This window comes from Amblyomma maculatum, chromosome 11, assembly GCF_055883805.1.
Source record: "Amblyomma maculatum isolate TAMU_Amacu chromosome 11, ASM5588380v1, whole genome shotgun sequence".
NCBI classification, from domain to species: Eukaryota; Metazoa; Arthropoda; class Arachnida; order Ixodida; family Ixodidae; genus Amblyomma; species Amblyomma maculatum.
Genome location: NC_139354.1, coordinates 23,386,464 through 23,412,892, shown reverse-complemented (window position 1 = coordinate 23,412,892; position 26,429 = coordinate 23,386,464). Strand labels below are relative to the sequence as shown.

At 42.0% G+C, this 26,429-nt stretch overlaps 2 protein-coding genes across 2 annotated transcripts; both read left to right on the top strand.

Moving 5' to 3' along the window:
• Positions 1–2,091: 2,091 nt before the first annotated feature.
• On the top strand, positions 2,092–13,464 carry 7B2 (Secretogranin_V domain-containing protein 7B2). The gene is made up of 8 exons (XM_084583526.1): positions 2,092–2,223; positions 2,806–2,939; positions 5,911–6,184; positions 7,289–7,417; positions 8,953–9,170; positions 11,061–11,111; positions 11,757–11,828; positions 13,211–13,464. Exons 2-8 carry the CDS (start codon positions 2,817–2,819, stop codon positions 13,283–13,285), a joined length of 942 nt encoding a protein of 313 aa, XP_084439652.1. The 5' UTR covers positions 2,092–2,223; positions 2,806–2,816; the 3' UTR covers positions 13,286–13,464.
• A 5,912-nt stretch (positions 13,465–19,376) lies between these two features.
• On the top strand, positions 19,377–25,996 carry LOC146173141 (Y+L amino acid transporter 1-like). Its single transcript, XM_084585147.1, has 5 exons — positions 19,377–19,389; positions 22,241–22,501; positions 23,160–23,285; positions 24,064–24,160; positions 25,111–25,996. The coding sequence occupies exons 1-5, from the start codon at positions 19,377–19,379 to the stop codon at positions 25,994–25,996; spliced, it is 1,383 nt and encodes a 460-aa protein (XP_084441273.1).
• Positions 25,997–26,429: the final 433 nt, after the last annotated feature.

The window sequence follows — 26,429 nt, the reverse complement described above, 5'->3', positions numbered from 1 at the left end:
TGAGTTTCTCGAAAACGTTTACCTTCTTCTCCAACGAGTAATGAGAAATATTCCTTGAAATACATTTTACATAACAATTTCAAGAACTTAGGAATCTCTGCTGAGGGCAATCAGCTGGGAAATTGCGAAAGCATTAGTGCTGCCGCGACGTTTTTGTAGTTTTTTTTTTTACTTCGTAACGTGTTTATTCTTATTTTATATTATTTTACTTTTTACTGTTTTTACTGTATTTAGTTTGTATTTTGTTTTTAATTGTTATTTATTGTTTGATTTTCTTTTACATTTTTTATTGCTTTCAGTTACGTTATGAGTAAATAAATAATCAGTGTTTAATATTATTATCATCGTCACTAATCATTATATGTATATTTAGTATCAAATCAAAATCAAACTAAATAATAGAATCAGGACAACCCTGAATTTAATCAACCAGGTTTTGGTAATGTGTTCTTTACAATGAACCTTATCTATACCATTAACCAGGCGATATAACAGGGCTCGGAATGTAACCAGTTCGTATATATAATTCATTGACTGCGTGAAAGAATTTGACTCAGTAGAAACCTAATCAGTCATGCAAGCACTATAAAATCAGGGTGTAGGTGAGCCATATGTGGAAGCAGGACAAAACTATTTTTATAGCGGCTGGACAGTAACTATAGTTCTGCATAAACAAGGCAAAATAATTCCAATAAAGAAATGTGTTAGTCAAGGAGAAACAGTTTTCCAAGTACTATTCGCAGCTTGTCTAAAGGAAGTATTTAAAGGTATAGATTAGACCAGTTATTGATCAGACTTAATGGACAATATCTCAGTAATCTGCGATTCGTTGATGACATTGCCTTGCTATGTAGTTAACGGGACAAATTGCTAAGAATGATTAACGACATAGAGTTAAAAGCAGAAAGTTAGGCATAAAAATTAACCTTAAAAAGACAAAGGTAATTTTAAACAGTCTGGGAAAGGAATATAAATTTAATATAGGTATACGAAGCATTGGAAGCGGTAAGTGAATATATCTACGTAGGACAGGTAGCAACCGCAGTTTCGGTCCAAGAAAAGGAAATAACTAGGAGAATAAGATTGGAATAAAACGAATTCGAAAAGTAGTTGAAGATTATGACTAGCAGCTTGCCGGTATCGCTCAAGAAGAAAATAGACAATCTGCCGATTCTTCAGCGGTCGAATAGGTCAGCCATGCTCAGGATTTCTGCTGATAACGCCAACAATGCCGGCGCAGACAATTAATGTCGGGTTGTATAGAGAACAAGGTTTGAAGAATACCAAAAAAGTATAAATTGAGGCTCTGTCGGATGAGAGGTAATGTTTGAGCTTTGTATCTTACCTTCATGCCAGAGCCTCTCGTTTAGTCTTGTGACAAACATTGTTCGAACGAGAGACCGTTTTTTCACCACCAGTGAACCAGCCGCACTAATTACAGCCCGCCGTAGTGGCGCAGTGGTTAGAATGCTCGACGGTTGCCCACAAGGATGCGGGATCGAATCCCGGCCATGGCGGCCGCATTTTTATAGAGGTAGCAAGCTAGGTGCCCGTGTTCTGTGCCATGTCAGTGTTTCAATAACTCCAGGTGGTCGAAATTTTCGGAGTCCTTCGCTACAGCATCTCTAATAGTCGGAGTCAGTGTCGGACTTAAAACACCATTACCCAAACAAAACCGTACTAAATACAAGAAAAAAATATACATATACATGAAATAAAGTGGCATATAGAAGAATATTACAGTCTGTTCGCGACAGCACGAAACGAGGCCTTTCGGTATAACGCTGGATAGCCTGAAGATTGGGTCTGAAAGAGGAGGACGTAGCTGTCATCACACGTAACAGCTAAGTTGTTGATTCTGATGATACTGACCCCGTGATGATGTTTAAGAAGTTAAGGACCACCGCCCTGAAGCTCGTGCTGTAACGCTGGAGGTGAGAAAGCGCCTGTTGCAAGACGACGAGGACGCTGCGCCATCAGGTGGTGGTCCAGGGGTTGACTATCGATCGCCGGCCTAAAGCGCGAGAAGGAGGGCGGCGCGACGACACTCGTGCAAAGCACTACGGGAAGGCTCCCCTTTTGTGCCGCCATATTGAACCTCGGTGCTCCGATCGAGGCCGGGGAATACTCCAGCTGACGAGACCATTTGAGCTGCCCAGACTTGGCACTGAATTAAGTAACAGCAGAGTACTTTTGACGGTATTTTGAAAGGACTCCGGTGACGTGAGTACAATAATTAATTACGTAGAAGGTCTTATGTGCGATACAGAATGATTGTAGTGCATGTCGTCGGAGAGAAAACGATATCCGTTGCCTTTCAGTCGAAGTTGCCTGGCTTCGTAGAAGGCGCCTACATTGTGGTTGCGCAAGCGTTTACGATGGCTGTTTTGTTTTTATGGACGAAAGAAGAACTTGGAGATGAGATCGTAGTTTCCAGTGATGAGAAGACATATGTCAGTGTCAAAGAAGGACGTTTCTTTGTTTGATTAGAGTTGAAATGCCATACGGTGGAGCCTTTGTTATCACAGGTGCCGCTTAAACATGCAGCCTCCTTTCTCGATACTCAGTGATTGCCAGTACTGCAATATGCTTTATGAGCCCGTAGAAAATGCGCCCGAGTAATCTTTAGAGTCACGGTCCATTAAAAGTTAAAAAAATTCCTTACCACTTCTAGTGTCAAGCCTTATTAGAGCTGCTTTCCTGCCTTGTAGATTGCGCTAATATTCGGAATGAAACCAGTAGTAACCATCAAGATATTAAATTTCGGCAGCAAAATATAGCTTTGTTAACTGTTGTTCTTTTCAGGGTAAGTCACCATGATCAACGGCAGACTCTTCTTTGTTGCCGTGTTACTAAACGCGGCAACGCGAAGCTTTACATTTAACCCGGTTTCCTACGACCGGGGTCTTGAGGGGCTCACAGATGGCTTCCTCAAGCAGGTAAGCCTGCTTTCAATCTCCTTATTGATTTCCCATACGCCGCGGAGAAGGACGTTATGCAAATATTTTGTTAATATGCCATTTTGAATTCACACCAGTGTACGGCCATATGCGAGCAAATAATATGCAAGAAACAACGCGAGTAGTCGGTCTTTGTGCTACAATTTTCCTTATGAGAATCTTTGAATTGCTTCTTTTGACAGATGAGACAGGTAAGATCCAGCATTAGTGCAGAAGTAATTAGCAAGGCCTCCGGAAGCAGGTCCATTGATTTTTTACGGTGATTAGAAATAGCGTGCGTGCAGGTAGCATTTAAAAGGTCTGATGTTGAAGGGAGGGGAAAAGCAGGCCACAGTAATCACCATTTTTGCTCAGAATATCTCAGTCGCCCCTGGCTGTTTCAGAAAAAAAAAAAGAGTTCATTATATCGGCATTGAGCCAGGCATTTGACGCTTCTAGTTGCCAACAGATGGCGCTAGCTGCAAAAGTATTCAGTATGGTTAGGCACGAAAATTTGAAGCGCTTGAATAAAACTCATTGGGTGCATTTTGTGGCTTCGGTATATATCAAGAATTTGCGGAAAAGAAAAACCATGAGGACTGGTTCACTTCGTGCAGTTTAAGAAACAAGAGAGAAGGCAACAAAAATGAAATGTAGAAAAGGGGAAAATTATAATTTTTTATTAGAGGTAAACAACAACCTCAACGTAAAACGATTACAACGCCAAGAAGGAATCGAATCTAAAAACAACAGACGCACAAATCCTCCATTTCAACAAACTTTCTGGAGAATCGTCGCTGCTAACAGGCGAGCACACAGAATGAAAAAGACGAATAAATTGCCACATATATTAAAATGCGTATCATAACGCGTTGATGCTCTTTTCTTCAAATGCTATTGATTGTACATGAAAAATATTATTTTTACTTTTTCGTTAATTATTTTTGCTTATATAGTTACACAGAAGAAGGATGCCAGAAGCTCAATTTTAGAGCTGCACGCGTTGAGAACTCCGTTTATTGCCATGAAAATAAACTATACTGAGACGAATACAGTTAGAACAACACTGCGGCATTAGGATTGAAATACTTGGAAAAAGGAAAATTCAAAGCAATTGTTCGCTATACATTTTTTTCGTGTTGTGATATAGCAATTATAATAATATAGCGATGGAGTGTAGACGTATCAAATGAGTTCTTCTGCAAGAGACACCAAAGTACCAAAATTTATATGGAGGAACAGGCCAAGGCTCGGCAATGGCTTCCGATCATTATGCAGTTATTTACATCGAACTTCGCTTTGAAGATGGTTCTTGAATGGCTTTTTCTTAAAATGAGTACTAAGTGGTTAATATTTTTGTTGAGCTCCCGTTGAGATGTTCCAAAGTACAACTGCCTATTGTTGCGCATAAGGCATTATAATGGATCGTCTACTGCGTCGCCGAAATCAAGTGTCAACCAAAGTGGGGTTCCTTCTGCAAGAGAGCAGATGAGCGCGCAGAAAAAAGCGCCATGTAGCTAAATGAACAATTATGGCAAACTGTACTTCGCATAAGAAGCAGTGCAAACTCTGCATCGGGACAGTATACTATAACATTCCAGCTCGCTGGAAATACCGAGTGAACGAGCAATAAAAAAATTGAGCCTTAACAAAATAAGTCTCGCAGATTGAACGAGGATGCGTAGGTAAATTCATGTTTACCAAAAAAAGAAAAAGAAAAGAAGCTAGAAGGGAGAAATGAAGTGCAAGTCGTGTTTTCAGTAGGTAAAGATGTCTGTGTTTAATGTTATTAAACACAACACCTTGCTAATTATTTCACTTAATAATCTTTTTGGCGGAGGCATTTATAACTCCACTTTTAATAGATAGAATGAGAAATAATTATACAGTGCAAATATTACTGGCATGGACCACTAAAATAATTATTGTTTAAAGTGCTCTAACAGCTTATAAGCTGTTAGAGCACTTTAAACAAGTTAATATTTGCTGTTGAAACCAGCACCGCAGGAATGTCGTTCCAGTCCTGAATTGAGGAGTGTAACAGATATAATTTTATCACTGTGGTCCAGGCGATGGAATGTGTATGTGAGACGCTGGAGCATAAGATCACGAAGCGAGCTTATGGTAGTGTATTTTATGAAACAAGTAAAGCCGGAGAGGATGACGATGCAGAGACAATACAGGGAAGTGCAAAGTAGTTTTCACCTTAGTGGTGCTGGCGGTACGACGATAATAGGAAGACGACGAGCCGACAAACTGTGGACAGATCGATGGAGGGGACGAGAAAATCACTTATAGAAGCCGCGTACTCAAGTTTTGGTGGAACAAGTGATGTGTAGCTGCAGTTAAAGAAAAGAGGAGTTCTTCGGGAAATTTGGTTTCGCGTAATCTAGTGAACGGTTGGCATTGCTATTTATATGTTCTGTGCACTGTTCCCATCAAAGGTTAGATTACACAAAGGTGTATAATTCGAAGTTACTGGTTCAAGAACGGTAGCCTGCATAACAAGAGGTATGACAGTTCGCGACAGAGCCATGATTTTACATTTATTACTATTTAGAATCATTAGCCAATTAGTATTTGTTATTGCATGATAGGTTACAAATTCATCAACAAAAAGACACATTATGAGATTGAATTTTTTTTGCGAAGGTCTTTAACAGAGACAAGAAAAAGTAGCGGGGCGAGAATGAAGCCTTGCAGAACGCCAGAGTAGATTGGGACAGGACATGTGGCCTCCTGGTTAACCATTACATAATGGGAATGATTAAAGAAACCTACGCAACCATCCAAGAACATTAGGATTCAAATTTAATTCGTATTTTTATGTGGTCTATTCGCTGCTTTGAGGGTAATTATGATGATATCCACCTCCCCACAATTTCTGCGGACCTTTAGGGTTAATAAATATATTTACAGATGCGAGCCTTTTACAAGTGGCCATTCTTCATGATACTGCTTCGTTGTGTAGGTGATGTCTAGGATCCAGGGCTCTGGTCTGGACCTCTCGGACAGCTCGCTCGAGTTCGCCGCCGAGCAGCGTGCAAAGCAACAGCAGCAGGAGCCAGCCTTGTCGGCTGCGGACGTGTACCAGAGAGACCCGAGCTTCGGAGCACGCCACCTGGGCAGGTACCGGAAAGAGGGGGGCGGACAGGATGCACATGTTGACATCCTCGGCGGGCCTTCAATTCGTGACCAAGAGTACCTCCAGCACAGCTCACTTTGGGGCCACCAGTACGTCGCCGGTGAGTAACTCACAGTTCAACACCTCGCCTAAGATCTGAGCAGATACCGCAAATCAGCTAGTGAGTGACTGCGTTTAGTGCAGGATCACAGCACCATAGTTAGTGTTGATTCGTTCAACAGATTATTTTTTAACATCCACGAGGATGAGGAAAAAAGTAGTAAGAAGGCAAATTGCTCGGCACCTTTCGAAATAGATAGGATGAAGCAACAAAATTTATGAAAAAGAGTGCGAACGCCTTGGTTACGATTGGAAACAAAATAAACATGCTGCGTTGTTCGCAGTATGTTCGAGAAAACCCAGAATGCAAGATATAAACAAAATGTACCTAGGATTAACCTGTAACAGTAATTTCCTTCTTGTGAGAAGGGTTTCGAGGGGTAGATTCAACTTTTGCGAACTGAGCATGGAGGGTAGATTGTTTGTTGCTTATACGCACAACTTTGATATAGATGTCATCTGCGTTAATGTGGTGGTACAAAGCGAACTCTGCCATTTCTTCCTGATACACCTGCGTGCTAATTTCATTGTGTATATGTCAACATTCAGATATCTCAAATAAGGTGCACCAAGATGCTTGGGGCATCCCCGAATTTCACTGAAAGCATACGAAAAATCAAGTTTCTAATCTGTTCAGTGCTGTTTACCAATCGAGCTCCAAAGAAGCCTTTTACATAATGGTTACCTAAACGAGACATGCAAATATATGAGATTCACTTACTCTTCGGTTTATTAGATGAGGCAAGCAAGGAATTTTGAACGCAGAGCTACTAGCGGCTAATGTCGTCCTCTCAGTACATGCGTAGCATGAAACTTGGAAAGTTATGAGTGGGGCTTCAATTATAGATGAAAAGCCTCCCTATGTTAAACAAAAATACGAATTACGAGAATTTGCGTCAAATATTGATTTTTGTATGTCGTGCCTGCTATTACCGCACGGTGGCTGCAAAATGGCTGAAATGCGTGCGACGGCGCCTCTTTAATTTTATTATATTTTAGATAGAAGAAACAGAGTGTCGCAGCTGAAAAACCTTCGAAGTGGATCCATTCATCCATTTAATGTGTACCGAATGGTGGACATTGCTCAGAGTTGGTCTGTTTACAGGTGGCGCCGGTGAGGGATTCCAGCGCCTCAAACCAGACGGCAGCGCTAAGAACGTCCAGGTGGTGAAGACCGATGCCGTGCTGCCCGCCTACTGCAACCCACCCAACCCTTGTCCCAAGGGATACACAGGTGAGAGGAGAAAATATTGCTTGCCAGTCTCATAAACACCTATCTCTCGATTATTACACTGTCGAGAGAAAAAAAAAAATGCTGCAAATTTCCCGTGCTTTGCCAAATCCGAATAAGGTGCGCTAGCATTCTCAGCGGATGCCAGTAGTTTTAAGGTTGCAGAAGTCGTAAATAAAATCCTCTCGATGTTACAGAGAAAGGCGCACACGTGACATTCTCCTCCGTTCTTAGGCAAGGTGGCGCCTTGTTTACGTTAACTTTCTATGGCAGAGGAGCGCCCACAGCACTGATCAGCGGGAAGAGCACAGGTTCTTCTAAAGGAGTGTTTGTTTCTTGAACACTGATATTAGCGTGTCGAAGTGAAACTTATGCTTCTTCAGCACAGGCACCAACTTTTCAAAGCGCATCTTCTAATAAATTTAAAAAAGAAATACTGCTAATTCGATCTCTGTTACCTCGTTTGTGCCTCTAGCTGTTATCTCACACATACTCATTGGCATACAGTCGTACGCTGCAAAAGCAAATGCAACATCACCGGAGAGAGATATAAAGCCCCGCTTTAGCCAAGCAATATAAACGGGCCTGCTGGCCTAGAAGGAGCCTGTCTAACATGGGATCAAAAGGCTCCAGCTTCAATTCCTATCTCAAAACAGCTACTTGAGTTGGCAGCTCCTGACAACTTATTCATGTCATGTGGAGTTGTGGCGCCATGCAAGCCACGTACCACTCCCTACCCGACCATATCCCCTGCAAACAATCGAACGCCAAAGGGATGTTCATGCTTGGAGCCACATGAGCCTGGCGAAATCAGTGAGTGTGGCTGTTAGCGCTGGCGTGCTAAAAAAGTGTGCGTTCTGTCTGCTCCAACGGACTGGATACGAAAATACTCACTTGTGACAGGAGAATTACCAGGGGCACACAAAGGTAACTTGTAAAACCTTTCATAAGAGAGCTGACAATAAACTATTGGAGGTCTCATGTATATAAATCTGTACAAACTGAATGCTTTTAAAGACGTTCGCAATCGGAAGTTAAGTGGTGGCTTGGAAAAGTTTAACACCGAAAACACTGAAACTATTTCCCTTATTTCTTTTCGCACCTGGAAGAATTGCCACTCAATCACCACGTATAGTAAGCAAATTGAAGGCGGGGCAGGTTTATGAGAGGGAGTAGTTTAAAACGAAGAAACCGACTAATAGCTATTTGTTTCCTTATATACTTATGTCATACATTATTTCAGGAAACTATTTATGTTCAGAAGCACACTAAAGACAGCGACGCAAACAAGAGAAGCAGATCAATGTGATCATTGTGGTATTGAGATCGAAATTACCATTGATTGTGGTCTGACCGTGCTTTATCAACCAGACCATAAACTCACTCGTGTAACTTGTAGCAGCTTTTAAGCTTTTAGCACGAATGGATCAGATGTGACACGCTAGGTAGCTAGCAGCTGACGAGAGTTGTTATAGCTTGTGCACAGAGGTTTTGACTGATTTCTTTAACTCTAAAGGGTGATTTTTGTTGGCATGCAGCCGAGGATGGTTGTCTGGAGGAGTTCGAGAACACGGCTGCCTTCAGCCGCGACTACCAGGCGGCGCAGGACTGCATGTGCGACTCGGAGCACATGTTCGATTGCCCAGGAGCAACTCAGGAGAACGAGATCGACGCGCTGGCACGATCCATCCAGAACGAGGGCCTCATGGAGTCTACGCTTGATCGAATCGTGCAGCACATCGACCCCACTGTGCCGGTACGGAAGCGCAGGGGATTCTCTCCCCGCACACTCTTTACAACATTGGAACGATATAGAGTTCACTGGGGCCCATACGGTCGAACAAGTCATTAAAGCTGTAAGACTTTCAAGCATTTACTCTGCAGCATGGCAGTACAGTTATAACAAAGTTTATCTGGGCTGCGGTATCCCATGTTCTCAGTACATAAATCGCAAAGTATATCTTAATAAGCTATTCACAGCTTTAAGATCTCGTCAGCACAGCAGCGCTACCGTACTGTCTTTCGTAGCGGATGTAGCGAGCTTGAGGCGGAAAATTTTTTATCTCGAATGTTCTCAACAATACCTGCATTTTGTGTTTTTTACAAGCATCAAAGTACCCAAAAGGATAACAAAATCAATTATTTTCGAGAATGAATCACCATAACTGAAGAGTGTGAAAGGCTGCTCCAGATCACATAAAAATAATTATTATAAGATACGCTGTAACGTACACAACAGCGTGGCTGATGAGATCCAATGAAGGTAATGACAATGCGAGGCCATTTTTGTCATGACGTAGAGAACAGCTAAATTGTTGCGAGGTCTTCAGCCGAAAGACCTTCTTGAGAAGGAGGTTATTGAGGCGATGGTAATGTCGTGAGGTGGTTGCAGAAATATCTGTCTGACATGAACTACCCTGACGGATGCTGTTTCTCACTATAGCCAAAATAATTTACTGAGTTTGACTTTAGATGCTATTTATGAGTGTTACGGCCAGGACTGACCAGTGATGCAGTTGATGGTTTGTAAAATTGCAAACCATTTATGCAATTGATATGACAAACTATGCTTTAGCATTGGTGTTCTTAAGGACCCAGTGGCCACTCCTATTGATGGGATCAAACAGTGAGCTGGATGTGGAATCCGAAGGCAGAAATGCTTTCAAAATTTGGTGGCATTTTTAGAGGACAGTTGGTGAATAATAAAAGTTTGCATAATAAAAGTTGTACCTTTAGCTGAATAACAGCAATGCTTGTGACGTTTAATGCGGCTTTGAGGTGATTCCCTGTAAGATGAGATTTTTTTATTTACAAGAGAATTTTAGCTCAGCATGTCCCCTGCACTAGTTTCTAATCCTGGACAGAATTTTGTGAGATGGCGGAGCACCATTTTAAAACTGCTTTGGTGCCACTAGGCGAATATATGATAGCGTCGAAGCTACGTCGGGGGACGACTCGGCGCATGCGCGTCTTATATTTGTCTGAATGACCGACTGTGTGCTTGTTTCGTGTGAGGTTAGTGCTCCCTTTTGGTTACTCGCGCTACGTTCTCCGTTAATGTGTGCCTTCAGTGCAGTAGATTGGCCGCTCATCGAGCAAGAGGGCCGCATGGCTGCCGGTGAGCGCGAGCAACCAAAGGCGGCCACTAGGCCTCAAACTTCGAACAAAGCCTCGCCTCACACGATACAAAAGCTCAGGCAGTCATTCTGGCGAATATAGGACGCGCATGCGCCTAGTCACCAGATAGCGTAGCCTCGATGCTATTATATCGCCACCCAGTGGCACCAAAACAGTTTTAAAGCAGTGCTGCGGCATCTCTCAAAATTTTATCCATGACTGTACTTGTTCTGACAAGAGCGTGGTATGAATGGTAATACAGAATGAGCTTTAGATTGCACGATGTAAAGTTTGGAAAGCATTCCTTTTCTCAGTGTATAACGGGGCAAAGATTTAGCGAAATAAAACATAGAACGCTTAACTGCGCATTCTGCCCAGTGAGAGTGTACGTCCTGGGTCCGAAATGACCCCAGGCATTAAAGTTTTCCTTGTTCCGATAAACGTGCACTACCTAAGTACCCTCGTGGTGGTGGTAAAAACTTTAATTTCCTACAGATACAGGGTAGGCTCGTTTTCTTCTCCCTTACAGGTCGAAGGACAGCACAAAACAGTCATGGCCAAAAAGTTCTTCAAGAAAGAGGTGAGCGTTGTGTATTTCGAAAATTAAGATAACTACTGCTATTTACTGAAACCATCTCAGGGCCGCTTATAAAGCGGAATTCCTAGCACACGTTATGCCTGAATGCAATAGTCATTCTTTCATTTGAAATGTACTAGGCCAACTATGCGACGGCGGGAATTAATTTTATCATTCTAGTAGGACGAGCATAACGCAGGTCATCGAGCACAACGTGCTGACCCGTTGTGTATTCGGATATATATGTATGCAGGGAATTTTATGGGAATAACACTCATGGCATAGCGTTACATTAAGCACTTAGTTACGCTGACGTTTATGCACACATTCGTAGAAAAATTACATGTGCCTACTGAATTTCAAGATTTTCATAATTTTCGCGGTTATCACTTAGTCTTAGTTCAGGGGCTGGGTAGTCGTGGCGTCGGGGCTCATGCAAAAGCATAGTTGCTTAGGAAACCTTTTGACGTTATTATAACTGTTAATAAGTGTCTAATATTATAGTTATACATTATAGATAATAATATAAGTATTGATGCTGAGCACGTAAAATATTATATATATATAATTTACATGAATCAAGTACATAACGTTAGAAATATTTACGCTTGCAATCATGGCTAATACCTCGTCTCTTGTATTCGTCAGCGCCAGGCCTCATATGCGAAGCGGTACTTGCGAAAATCGAAGAAATCCGTGAAGCAGCCAAAGACTACACCCGTAAGTTTAATGAGCAACATTTTGCTATATACAAGTTCTGTTGAGGACACTACGGTGTCTGGAATTCAGCGGCTTGGTTTGCGCCTAGTCGGCTTAACGTGATCATTACTGCTTCACCATACTCATCGTCATTGAAACAAACAAATGAGTTGCCTGCAAGGCCAGTGCTAAATCTATTGACATGTAGTTACTGGAAGAGTCGCGTTTTGCTTATCACTCCAAACAGGAGAAGCAGCTGTCACAATTATTGAAATATTTATGCAGTGCTTCTACGTAGCTGCCAGGATACATCGGCAGCGGCCATAATGCTTAACCGAAAAAAAGTTTATCGCTGCTTCCTTTGATAGGGTTATTTCAATAGTTTTTATATATAACCAATCAGTATGACGAGGTATCGATAGGTCTTTCTACGTATGTTCGGAAGACTGTCTTTCAACAAAATAATGCAGAAGTGAGTGGTAATGAGGGTGATGACAATAAAGAAAGCACCGAAGACTATGTCAGCATAGTTTTGCAGAATCGCTTCTGCATGTACCACTGTCCGGGCTTTTCAAATTCGCTTTTTTGGCCCATGCAGTACGATTTCATTCTGTGGCGATGGTTCTGGCGTATCTTGCTGTACCTTGACACAGTTCTCTTGTATAAAAAGAATGAAGAAAATGCACATTTTCAGCTGGTAGCATGGCTCCCCATCTCACTCATTCATTTGTAATAAATATCAAACACTGAGAAAGGAAGGAAATGTTTGTGTCTTCTGTACAGTTACTCAAATTAGTGAGGCGGCACGTAAAACTACCTAGTAGAACTGACGATGACGGAACGGATTTTGGCACCACCGTGCTGAAAGGAACGCTAAAAAGTGAAGATTGTTTCTAGATGGGGAATAAAAAAGAAGCGTGATGGTGAAATTTAGATCGAGCTACACTACCCGTATATTTGGCTTTCAGCGCTTTTAATATTGATGACGTAGAACTGGGCAAGTTTTGATGATGATTTTTTTTCACAAAACAGCTCCAGTTGCAGCTAAAGAAAATGATACATAAAATATAGGCATTTATAATGAAGGCTAAGTGAGACTGAAAGCCGAAGCCATTCACTCATTTCTTTTTTCTTCAGTCCTCGTGATTTGAACTCTTTGTTTAAAGCCGTTCAATGATCTAACGTTAGGCGTAAAACGTAGAGCCTTTCTTTACGGAGTGCATTCTACCAGTACGGAACAGTAGCGAAACATTCTTTCCTATATTACAGGATTACTTTAGACTGAGGTCGGAGAAAAAATAACATCTCAATGAAGATAATAATAGGCCATGAGCGGTTTCTTTGTTATACTTTTGCTTATTAGGTGAGCATTAAGGTCTGTACTTTCGTTTATTTCTTCGCAGGCGAAGAATCCTTACCTGCAGGGCGACAAGCTTCCTGTTGTGGCCAAAAAGGCTCCCCTCCCGCCTCGCAAGTAAAAAAAAAAGACTAATGAACACGCATATATGTCATCTATAAATATATAAGACAGATGCGGCTGTTGTAATTCATGTTGTGTTATGTTGGGTGTAAGACTTAAATGCTAAATATCATATATCTTTATCTCTTAGACATTTTGGTGTTATTGTCATGGACGAACGCTCCTGGCATTGTTTAAAGGAATAAAAGGATTTATGTTGTTCAACTGTCGAGGTCTCCAGTGTCATTGCTTTTCGCAATAAGGCAATCTAGTCGGAGTAGGTGCTGTCGGAATATAAGTATGCCGGCTTCTGTGGTCCATAAATGACGAAAGTCATAACACTCTAAACGCTCATTCCTCGTAGAAAGGGACAGTGCAAAAGGAACAAAAACACAAGACACATAGAAGGCAGGACAAGCGAGCAGTTGGTAGTTCAGCACATGCCACGTCGTCTAGGTGTCTTATCATTCCCCCATAGGTGTCCCCATTTTTTTTTTTCGCTGCCCCGTTCTACTCAACTCATTGCCTGTGGAGCGCATGAGACTAGGACGATGTACAAAGGCACAACGCTTACTTACAAATCGTTGTTTTGCGACTGCTTAAATACTGTAGCGAACAGTTCTACAGAAAACGCACGCAATGAAAAGGACAGCATTGACATCACAGGAAATGTTTCAGTGGCAACAATGGCACGTGACAAGCTGTGCGCATTTCCTTATTGACGTTTAAGAAACCGTTTTTTTTTTTTTTTTCCAGACAGTGCAATTGATGCGGTGCTTACCCGTTGGTTTGGGACTTTTTGAGTTTCTTAGGCTTCTATATACTTTATTTTGTGGATCTTGACACAGCTTTCAGCCAAGCAATCGCATGGCTGAACACCAGAAAGTTGTTTTTTCTCACCCTTCTTTCGTTTTTCAGTGCAGTCTCTGCAATGAATGCCAAGATGACCAGCCAGAATGTTGCTCAATTTGTAATTGTATTCTCGTAGCCAGTCATTGAGACGTCTGCCAGTTTGACCAATGTAATGCTTGCCACAGAAGTGCTGTAGTAAGTACACAACCTTTATAGTGCACACCACGAATCGTGTTGATGTTTCTTGGCTCTGCCCGCCTCAGTTGCTCTTGTTACCAGAGCTCACACCATGCGACAAAGTTTAGAGAGCTTATCGGGTGTGGAAAAAAACACATTCACATTGACACGCGATGTCACCTTCTTGAGGTTGGGTGATACCTTATGGAAGTGCGGGACAATAGCGATATTTATTTTCTCTTCTTTTTGACTTTCATTGGCTCCACTGGAGCTTGAAGGCCAAGTATCGTTTAACAGGTCCTCTGAGACGGATATTAAATGGCAAGATGGGTATCCTAGTGCTTTGAAGGACACTACCTGATTCTGAAAGCTGCTTTGCACTGCGTTACTGCACTATGTTTCCTGGTTTTTGTGGAAACATAGTTTGGCTATACCACACTTGACAAGTTTAGAGTGAGTACACTGAAACTGCGTCAGAGTCTTTTGGTTTGTCGGTGTCCGCGATATTCCGGACGTTAACTAACTTGTTGAATAACTTAGGATATAATATGCCATTTTGAGAACTATATCTGGCAGTAGATTTCGTAGAGAAGTTTTTAAGGTCCGGCCTCCGAATTTCAAGGCGCTCTATAAGCTAAATAATTGTTTTCTGAAAAGAAAGCTCGATGAAGAGAGGCGGGTATGCGCAGAGTTGAAGTGTGAACAACGTATATTCTGGGTGTCACATTAATGAAAGACGACTAAAAATACTACTCCGCGCCCCAGAGGAGCTTCGCCTTGGTAGTTGGGCATCAAGATTTATTTATGTTGTTCTGGATTCATGCCGTCGAATCCACGTGCGTCACGCGATGACGTACTAACTAAAGAGCATTACATCCTGTTGGAGGTATGCTCGTCGGAGAAGGAATTATTTCAAAATTTTCTTGTTCTACTAGGCTTGCCTATTACCCCCCAATTCCTGTCTTCCTCTCCCTTAAATTGTGCAACTGTCAAAGAGCATGCCCTAAACCCGGGGTGAGGCTTACTTGATTGGTATAATTTTGCGACAGCGAATATGTGTTTGCGCTCCTCTGTGTTGATTTTACTTACAAGTTTTATTCGCATTTTTTAATTTTATTTGCTGTTTACTATTTCCACCACCTCAAAATGCTTCGAAACATGTTTCACCAACACTGATTCCTAATGGTATATATTACGCAGTGTAAGTCCGAATCATGTACTCATTCCTTGTGCCTGCCGCTGAAGTCTACGATGCTCATATGTCACAGGATATTACTTAGTACTTAAAATATATGACGTATGATTAAATACATACCCATCGCTTCCACCAGGTTGCGATATTGACTTCCTGGGAAATAAGGGTTCTAAATGAGGATTCGGCGTATCATTCTGTTCCGTAGATAGTTACGCTTTTTCGAGCGCTAGCTATCTACTATGTGCATACAGATTTCTTAACGCAAACGCCGCTAACAAAATAATTTTAAACATAGGCCATCCTGCGCAGCCAAATGTACTCTCGAATAAGCAGTGAGAATACAGTCAACTTTGAGATCATGAACCAGCTTAAAAGTGTAAAGCACGGCATGTGGAACATTACACCTAATATCGCAGATGGCTTTGTATATATACCGCAACAGCTGTTAGTAGAAGTCGGCTGAAAACTCAAGCGCAGCTGGTCAGCGGTATTATTTTCTCCCAGCAATCCAGGCTGCATAGCCAGTTGTGTGCTAGCTATTTCGCCGCTAGTTGAGAGTAAACTGAGGAATCCATGGACAGAGACACGACTGCCGCAAATCTTCTTACCTGCGTACCGAGAGGATAATATCTTTTCGTTGAGAAAGCTTTCACAATAGATAATGTTTTGCTGAAAGGTAACAAGTGCAAAGAGAATATTACGGAAGCATCAATGGCGTCGAAAGTACGTCTGGGCAGATAACATCTTTCCCGCAACATCTCTGCCTTCGTCTTACCTGAGCAGGCTGTGTTGCATCGTAGTGATATGGGGACAGGGAAAGGAAGCGATCTTGTGATGTCAAGTGCCTTCGAATGCACGAAGGAAATATGGTATCGTCTCTGACACGCGATATATCTTGAAGACTGATAACGAGACAATAAGCTGTGATAAAGACAAGCGGATATCTTACTGCAAGGACCTATCTGTACCGTCGCTTTATCGGTACCTCAGCATTCACATATTTAAACATGTGGTAGTCGTCGAGAGCTGTAATTCGATCATCCAGCTGCGAGCAACATGGGCTCCGCAAAATATGGTAAGCATTCATTATTACTATTTGCAGCCACGTGAGATGCTATGGTGTGAACTGAGAATAGAATGTGGAGAGCGTGGAACTGACAATTTTCCACAAAAGTGCGGGAATACAATGCCTTCATGCAACTTGGGATTAGCAAATGTATATGTGCCATTGTCTGAGAGGGAACATCTTTCAACCAAACTCTGCCGCAGCAAAATTCATTACTCCATCAGGAGTGCGTGTTGTCGGACTAGTTGGTACTGCGTGTTGTTTGGCTAGTTGGTTCTGCAGTGCCTCGTCCTTTGTCGTGTATGTTTTGTTCTGTCCCCGTCAAAGTATTAGCGCTAATTGAAAGCAGCGCAATATCGCTTTTCAGTGTTTTTTTTTTTGCTATCTGCATAGTGAGGACTCATTCGATATCGTGCAAAAAAACAAAAAAAAAACAAATTGCGTTATGATAGCTAGGAATTTCGACTGCTTTGCATTAAGCCGTTGCCTAGGAGAGTCATTGATCTGCTTGCCACCACTTTTACACCACCAGAAGAAGCTTCTCAATTAAATTTTCATTAAAAAAAAAAGACGACAGTGCTAAGCAAGAAATGTGAAGTATGCTTTTAAGCCTCAGGAGTGGAATCGCATACATAACAGCCACATGGCGGAAGGCATCCAGCAAGAGTGCTAATTTTGTTAGACTAATCTGTTTTACTGCAAATTACAGTGCATGGATTTTGCAGTGGGCTCTTCGAAAACAAACGTTTTTTTTTGCTTATTATGCTGATAAACTATTAGAAACAAACACAAAATATAATAAAGATGATGAAACTAGCAAGGGAGCATAAATGCATCACTGTAAAGCTTGTGCATAAGCACTTGTGATCATGTATACATATGGCAGATTTGCGATTTGCGGCGAGAACATAAAACGGGTTTGAATTTTTCTCTTTGAAGAACGCCACCAATCCAGCAGTCAGCCCCAGCAGTCAGCCCCAGAATCGTCAAGTAAAGATACTGTGGATTATGCAGTCGATGACGTTCCTCCGGTCGGTGCCACACTCAAAAGGAAGGTTGGACTTTTCAGCGCCACGGCGGTCGTCATCGGTAGCGTTATTGGTAAGACTGTGGAGAGGGTATGTCACTGAAAGCTCTTACAAAAGCATTGCTAACTTACGTCGAAACTTTGAACGTGTGACCTAATTACACCGATTGCATTATTTTTCAACAAGCGAGGTCTTGTTATATCTCCTGAAAAGTGCGCAGCAATTTCATTTTCACGACGTGATCTCTCCCGTTATGTACTGAAAGTTGCTGGCACTCCTATACCGTATGTCAACCATCAAAAATTTCAGCTCTGAGAGAAGCAATTATATATATTCTACAACAACACTCTGCAGCATGGGTTATCTTCAGCGATTGTCGCGCTGCACTGCAATTGCTTAAATCATCAAGAATTCAGGAAGAGCTCGTCATTGACATAAATAAGCTACACACAGAGGCCTATGACCTGAGGCACAGCATTGTGCTACAATGGTTACCTGCTCACTGCGGCATCGCGGGCAACGACTTCGCCGACGCCGCTGCAAAAGAACTAAAAGATTCCACAAGGACCATTTCAGTACCATTCTCACGAAGAGATGCAGCAAGACTTGTAGCAACTGAATCATGGCGATTGCAACGCTTTCTGTGGTGTGACCCGAACCATCAATATCGACCTCTACACCGAATAGATCCCACTTGCGTCTTTCGAATTCCTCACAATTTGAACAGGTGGCAACGAAACTGTCTACACCGAATCCGCTTAAATGCGTCATATACAAACTACTTCCTACATAAAATAGGCATAGCGAGCAGGCCTCTGTGCTCTACATGTGATGTGAGTGAAAATTTTGAACATTTGGTAACCTCCTGTCAACGATTTACTGCACATCGCAGGACACTGCGCAATAATTTAAGCTTACCTAAAGACACAACCTTGCGCCTTGAACATGTCCTGGGTCCTTGGTGCGACGGATCGTCTGCTGCGCGAGCTACCAAGGCCTTACTAACTTTTCTGAAGGACACAGGGTTGATTAATACCCTTTAAAACTCATCTGTGTGTGATTATGTGCGTGTGAAAGTTAACTTCTCTTAAGGACACAGGGTTGATCAATACCCTTTAAAACTCATCTGTGTGTGATTATGTGCGTGTGAAAGAGTGCGACACCGATTCTCTTTTTTTTCATTTATTTCCCCTTCCCCTCCCACACTCTGTCATCCTCATCACTCAACCCTCATCAAGAGTAGCATGCTAGGCTTACCACCAGGCAGACATCTCCTGTAGCCATTAAAATATCTCTCTCTCTCTAATTACACCAATATACGGCAGTTTTTAGAACACAAGCTAACCCTGAGTGAAGTTCCAGGTAGAGTTAGCGAAGGAAAAGGAAAAAAAAGTTTTTTTTTCATAAGTGGACCGTTATTTACAGACAGGAAATCACGGTATGCCTATTGAACGTTTTCTTCGTTCACCACATCTGATAGCTATTGAAACTTCGACTATTGAGTAGAGTTGCTGAACCACGTAGCGCTCGAAGAAAACTCAAGGTATCCTCTTTGTTGACGGGCTTGCTTAGTTGTATTAAAAGTGAATCCTCTTTGTTTTGCCGGATATACCCAAAAAGAAAGGGTTTACAGGCATTCGAGTAAATGCATCCCGATATTTTGGTAGAAATAACTAAAATAGAATTTCGTTCTTTGAACTCAGGATCCGGGATATTCGTGTCACCGAGCTTGGTGTTCAGGCATTCTGGTTCAGTGGGTGTCAGCCTCCTCATGTGGTTTGGCGCTGGAGTAATGTCTATAACATGTAAGTAGCCTTTTATACACTTTCATAAGTATTTTCTACTTCCAAACGATTTAGTTATAAATTCCAGCCTTGCGACAAGGTTTGCTGGATAAAAGCTGATATTGCATCTTGACTGGGTACAGGAAACCACTACAAGGCATTGAGTACATAGAAAGTTTGAGAACAAAACGCAAGGATGAGTGTGTAGTAACATAATGAAGCTTTTAAAAGACATTAAATGAGTAACATAAAAGATGAGACAGAAGCACACATTTAAATCATTTCGCATATACAATTACAAGTGCTGTAATAAAATGAATAAAATGATATAGAAGATTACTATGGTAATGGAAATAAAGCAACTTTAACGACAGCACAGCCGTTTGTACAAATATATTAAAGGAAATACGTTCAGAAATAATGCATACATATACAAAACAACGCAATAAATATTAATTCATAATTTTACAAGATAGCTCAGCAGTTCTTCTCTGGCAAAGCCAGTAGTGTTATTGAGAGTATAAATGTAGGAGGAAGTGCATGAAGCAAAGACTGCAATTTGCAGGAATCAAAAATAGCATTCTCCATATATCGCGATTTCTAGCGTTCACCGATGTTTGGCGCAATTCTGACGACGCCAAGGACAGTCAACTGAGAACAGAAGAAAATGTTTACAAAGGAAGTAATTGTGTTTTCGCATTTAATTTGGAGGAAAATATGCCACGAATATTTTATGCTTTGAGCAATGTCAGTCCACTTTCCTTCAACATTTTGGACCTGATTCTGGCGTTAGCCTTTATTCTTAGCTCATAAAAAGTGCTTCTTTATTTTTCGTGCCAGATGGCCACAGAGTCGTCAGTTTAAGCAATGGCCATGAAAACGGCCAGTGCTGTGGAAGTAGGACATGTTACGCCAGTTGCAGTTTCGATTAAATGTACTAACACAAAAGCAACAGCACAGACGTATTAAAGGTATTGCGAAACGTTGCTTAGCTTTAAAACATTAATGTTGAAATCGGCGGAAAAATAAAAGGACCCTTCCATTAAGAAACATACTTTACTAACTCCTAAATAACCATCACCTGTGAACAATTGCTAACGTGGGGTTGATGAAGGACAGATGTATTTCCATTACCTGCTCGTAACCTTAAACTTTCATATACGGCAATTCTCCAGCTAAAACTTGGTAAGATGTGATATTTTGTGCGAAGCACCATAAATAACGATACCCCCACCATGTCTATTCATGCGGTTGAGAAAAAAATGTTCATATCCGAGTAGCTCCTACATTGTGCGACCATCTTGATACCTTGTCTCCGTAAACAATAAAACAGTAAACTTGAAAATAAATTGGATGAAAAAGTTATCATTCGCACCCTCATTGCTCTGAGCTGAACGGGCGTTAAGATTCAATGTTGATACGGAGCAGGACTACAGAAGCAGAGTTGTATTGTATGAGAAACTTGTAATGTTCATACACGTTTTATTCTAAAACAGACCCGCAGATACACGTCGGTATTCTTGAACTATTTTAGGCTATCTTGCTTGACGCAATGAAATTCAACGATGCAAAGTTGAAACTTGCCATAACACCCACACTAAGGCATTTGTGGCTACGAAGAAAAGGTAGACGACTTTGCGACATCAATGACGGCTAAACACATTGACTGGGCTCATGACCGTGGCCGCGGATGAAGATGACATGTAAAAACATAATGGGCGTGCTAAATAATTATGTGGTGTCGTTCACGCAATCGGGTTTTTTGCACAAATTTGTCGTACGTGCCGCCTGAGCCAAGCGAAACGCGTGAGGCCGACGCCGGTCGGAACTTGGGAACAATATGTTGTTGAGATGAGCACCTTCATCGAAGGCTTAGGAACTGTATTTTAGGCGCAATCTGTAGAAACGTATGACAGTCACGGGGTGATCACGGTATCTTTCTATTATCAGTGGTCACAGCGTTAGTTGTCGGGAAGCCTCTCCTCATCCCTCAGCTCGAGTCGACTTGTCACTAAATGCGCGTCGAGATTAGGAGTAAACATTTTTAGCTAAAGTTATCAAACACCGGGTCTTATATCATTCACTTGCAACCCCGGAAAGTTTAAAACGAACACGATGAGGGAACTCTTTTAAAACACCACTGTCAACCATTACCGACAAAAATTTCGAAATTTACATGCCTATATACAATCTTCGGAAATGAGGAAGTAGGGAAAACTAACAGGAATTTTTATGCAGCACATGCTGAAATGGGCCAAAACATAAAAACTACAGGCACCCGCATATTCAAATAGTCAGCTGCAGTCTAATAAGGCTAAGATACGGGAACACGTATAAGTGTGGAAGCAAGAATTCTGATTAATAGCGCCGTATTCGATATATTATACAGAAGTGTTATGACAGCTTAACTGCAACTGTGTGAGCCTCTTGATCACATGAGTGTTCCTCAATACTGACCTATGACCTAGAGCAGCCTTGCCCTTTATAATGATGGTTTACAGTCTAGAAAAGCCTCCCGTTTCCTCATGCAGCTCAGAGTTGTTAAACGTTGGCCCGAATCATTAAAGAAGTTTTGGGTGCGTCGCTTTCGAAACCCCACAAATTACTCCCGAGCTTTGATCCGAAAAGCATGAATGCTACCTTCATACGACAACGCCACGTAATGAGCTCAATCGCCCTGAGGGGTATAAAAATCCTGTATCAAACTAGCCGCGGGCACCTTCATGTGTCATTGATTGCCGAAAGCAATGATACAAGACCTTTCATCCAGCTTAGCATTAAAAAACAAGAACTGTGATGTGATGATGTTGTGATGATCTGATGTGTATCCTGCTATATGGATGTTTTTTTCTGTCTATGCTTGACTTTTCAGTTGCTCTCTGTATGTCCGAGTTGGGGGCGCTGCTTCCTACGTCTGGCGGGGAATATGCATACATGTGCGCAGCTGGCGACACCCTTGGTAGGCCAGGTGACTACGTGGTGTTTATGGTTGCCTGGACACGCGTCCTGCTGGGCGACCCACTGGGCGCGGCTCTGCAGGCCCTGACCTTCGCCAGCTATGCTCTGCGACTGGTATACGTAACATGCGAGGCACCCTATGGGGCAACAGTCCTGGTGGCCGCCACCTTCTCAAGTAAGCATTGCTTTATATAGGCTAGTTAGTAGTGCATACCGGTATATGAGTGTGCACTAAATTACAGATCACAAATTGATAAATAGATATGAAATGAGGGGTTCATTATAAAATACATATGAAGGAAGCTAATAGCTATTGACACCAGGAGAAACATTTTTTTTTGTTTGGGGGACACATATGCAACACTTAGTACACGACACGAGATACGAAGCGCCCACTTAAGCCAAACGTTGTTTGCAATGGTGCGCATCTTTATACTTTGCTTATCTAGGGACAAAAAGAAGAAGAGTAAAAAAGCAAGCATAAAACGCGGGGGGATTCAAACAAACATGGGCGCTCAAGTAGGCTTTCCTTACTTTTAGAACTGCTAAAAACCCAATTTTTGCTGCCTTGAGTTGGTTGGCAGACTGACGCTGAGTGCGGTCTGTATTATCAGGGGACAACTATTAGCCCATGCTGCAGCGGCAAATTTCATGCCACCCTTTGGGCCTTTTTTTCACGATATAAGAAACGAGAAAGATGTGGAGGGGTGAAACCCAGTATACAGGTCTTTATGTGAAGAGGAAATGCGAAAAAAAGCATGCTGCCTTTCTTTGCCTTTGTACTCTATACTCAGCAAGTCATAATATATGTAATATTTTTTTTTTTTTGCCAGCGCTCGCTACTGCTTTGAATGGTGTATCTCTGGGAATGTCTACAAAACTACAGAACGTGCTATTCGTAACCAAAGTACTGATGCTGCTCTCAATCATCGGCACTGGAATCGCAGAAGCCGCGTCTGGTAAGCACCAAAGGAATAGCCACATTTAAAGATATCAAAATGTTCTAGAATGAATTTGTACCAACAAAATTTAGAAGTGATAGAATATATATATACATATATATACATATATATATATATATATATATATATATATATATATATATATATATATATATATATATATATATATATATATATATATATATATATATATATATATATATATATATATATATATATATATAAACGTTTCTGTTCTGGGGCCAAATAACTTTAGTTCCGAAGGTTGTTAACGTGAAAGGGGAATAATTATACAGCTTCTAGTAATTGCATGCTCAGAAAAGTAGTGATCGATGCGACACAAAAATTTTAACAGCTAAAGAGAGGCTGGCCCCGACATTAGAATTTCGGTCAAAAAACATGAGGGCACCTTAAGTGTTTGAGGACGGATATGATGCGCATGCTCAATTCATCCAATTTCACTGGGTTTATTTTCTGCTCGATGCAAGCTACATTATACTCGCAGCGCACTGACAGCTATAATATCCCTTAGTACTTTTGTATTAGCATATATTTCAATGCCAAAGTGATGGGAAAGAATTATCGACGAATTCAGTATAAAAGAAAGAACTTTCTGGCAAGGAAGTGATGGCCAGCAGACCTCATCATTGGCGTTTTTCAAAAGAGAAGACTATTGTACCATGGTTTCAATAAATACGTTAAAAATTAGCTTGCATAATTACTTCTTAAACAATTGTCCCAAATTATAGTCTTATTCGAATAACATTGTTTTCAGGAACAAATAATATCACGGGTCCATTGATGAGCAACGACTTCACGACTAAAGGGCTTACCGAAGCCTTCCTCGCAGCTCTGATGACCATGGATGGAGGGTGAGGGTCTAACAGACTGATCTAAATCTGTTCTAAAACATAAAAGTTGCTTTCATCATACATACACATACTCCACAACATGACAAATGTGGGATCGAGTTTTTAGTAAATTACTGCGTCCAGAAGCTTGGCACAGACAGGACGTGATATTAGAGTGCAGAAATTCGGTACAGCCTGGGCTTATTTTGTGTTATTGTTGCATTACCGTAATGATATATCTTTACTGCGGATTTTTGGTAACAAGCTTAGTATATATCCTGGTAATATAACCAGGGAAGTGAATGTATAGGTCAGTAAGAACCTGCCGCCTTGAAAAAGATGAAAGACAATTGAGCACCAAATATGAGCAGCACTAGCGCTATCTACTTGCAGAAGTTTCTCATTATTACCCCATGCCTAAATGTCTATGCATATGACGCCTTAGAGCCTCTGTCCGCACTAACCTTGTCAGGTATTAAGAAATTGTACCGCAATATGTGAAGTTTTCAAATCAATAATTCTACTGCTGCGTATCAGATACTCCTATTTCCTCGGTTATTTCTATAGCGAGGCACTACTAAGTGCGACCTTGTGAGGCCCAGAGATACTGATGAAGCCAGTGTATCACAAAATATACTGATTGAAGGCTGACGGTATAAACATTTTGTTTCTATAACTGTGCAGTGCACATTTAGGAATCAGCAAATTTACATTGCCAACGCTAGTCTGTTCTGCAATGCCGGTACCGAAACTCAACAATCAGATATAAACAGCATAACAGCGTTTTTTTGAGCTGCCCTTCCGAACATTCAATAAAATTTATTGCATTCAGGTAATTCTGCGTATTTGGGATCAAGTAACGCGTCAAGACGATAGCATATTATCAGCGTGGCTGATATCATGAGTGGTCTGAATCATCAATTTCCTATGTTGAGCGAAGCCAAAAAAACATTTTTTTGGTGTCTACGCAGGTACAGCCTGTGCTACATTGGCGAAGAAATCAAGAAGCCATCGAAGAACATCCCGCGAGCTCTGATCATTGGCGTCGTTATGGTTATGGTGTTATTCATCCTCACCAACGTGGCCTACTTTGTGGTCCTCGAACCTGCAGCCATCGCTGCCTCCGACACCACGGCCCTGACTTTCGCCGTCGAGAGCTGGGGCACAGCTGGGGCTGTCATTATTCCCCTCCTTGCAGCCATTAGCACATTCGGAACGCTATCCGCTGGCTACTTCAGTCACAGCAGGCTAGGATTCGCGGCTGCCAGGAAGGGTCACTTGCCTAAAGCGCTTTCAATGGTCTCCGTCAAGTCGTCCGTTCCAATCATCTCTCTGCTAGTTCGAGGCTTCCTGGGCACAGCCTTCACGGCGATGGGTTCGATCGAGTCGGTGGTGAACAGTATTATGCTCCTGGTAACGGCATCTAGCGTTCTTACTATTCTTGCCCTGATAAGGCTTCGGTTTACAATGAAGGATGCAGCGAGACCCATAAAGGTGTCATACGTTGTTGTCGTCCTCACCTTAGCTGTAAACTTCGCAACGATGGTACTCAATGCGCTACAGGCTGCAGACCTAACCATCCTCATTGTCCTCGCCATAGTCATTTCTTCCGGGAGTGTGGCCTATGTCTTCATCCGCGTGCGTCCCTGCAACATTTCGGGCACAGCTCGAGTTGTCGTGTTCCTGCAGAAGCTCTTCCTTTGTGAACCTTGCCTACAGGATGATGTCGAAGTCCCTCAAGCAAAAGTGGACGAAAAGCAGATGTCAGTTTTAGACAATGAAGAGACGGCTGCTCTAGTTTATACCAAGACAGCCGACGCAAGGCTGCGAACAAACGCTAAGTCCGCTAAAGCGTAGTAGTGTCAGGAGTCCTAGCTATGCCTCTTAATTGTTGCCAATAGCCTCCAAAAGGCGATAGCTGTCAGCAGCTGCGACATTGATGAACTCATGTGCATTTGGTTATAGGTGTACATTTCACTCCTGAGGATCAACAGTGACGTCGTAACGGGCTAAATATCCCATTTGAGTGACTTCGTCGAAGCCAGATCCTCCCATTGAACTTACGGTACCTGTGCTTGAACTTAGGTAAACCGACTCAATCGTCATCATCATCATCAGCCTGACTATACCCACTGCAGGGCGAAGGCCTCTCCCATATTTCTCCAATTAACCCGGTTCTGTGCTAGCTGCATCCACTTGACCCTTGTGAACTTCTTAGCATCATCCGCCCACCGAACTTTCTGCCGCCCCCTGCTACGCTTTCCTTTCCATGGAATCCAGTTTGTTACCC

Excerpts from the sequence above, each read along its gene's own strand:
- 7B2 (XM_084583526.1), top strand. The coding sequence starts at position 2,817 with ATGATCAACGGCAGACTCTTCTTTGTTGCCGTGTTACTAAACGCGGCA. Across the intron at positions 2,940-5,910 it reads CAGATGGCTTCCTCAAGCAG|GTGATGTCTAGGATCCAGGG; the intron begins GTAAGCCTGCTT and ends TTCGTTGTGTAG. Across the intron at positions 11,829-13,210 it reads AGCAGCCAAAGACTACACCC|GCGAAGAATCCTTACCTGCA; the intron begins GTAAGTTTAATG and ends ATTTCTTCGCAG.
- LOC146173141 (XM_084585147.1), top strand. Across the intron at positions 22,502-23,159 it reads GGTGGCCGCCACCTTCTCAA|CGCTCGCTACTGCTTTGAAT; the intron begins GTAAGCATTGCT and ends TTTTTTTGCCAG. Across the intron at positions 24,161-25,110 it reads CTGATGACCATGGATGGAGG|GTACAGCCTGTGCTACATTG; the intron begins GTGAGGGTCTAA and ends GTGTCTACGCAG.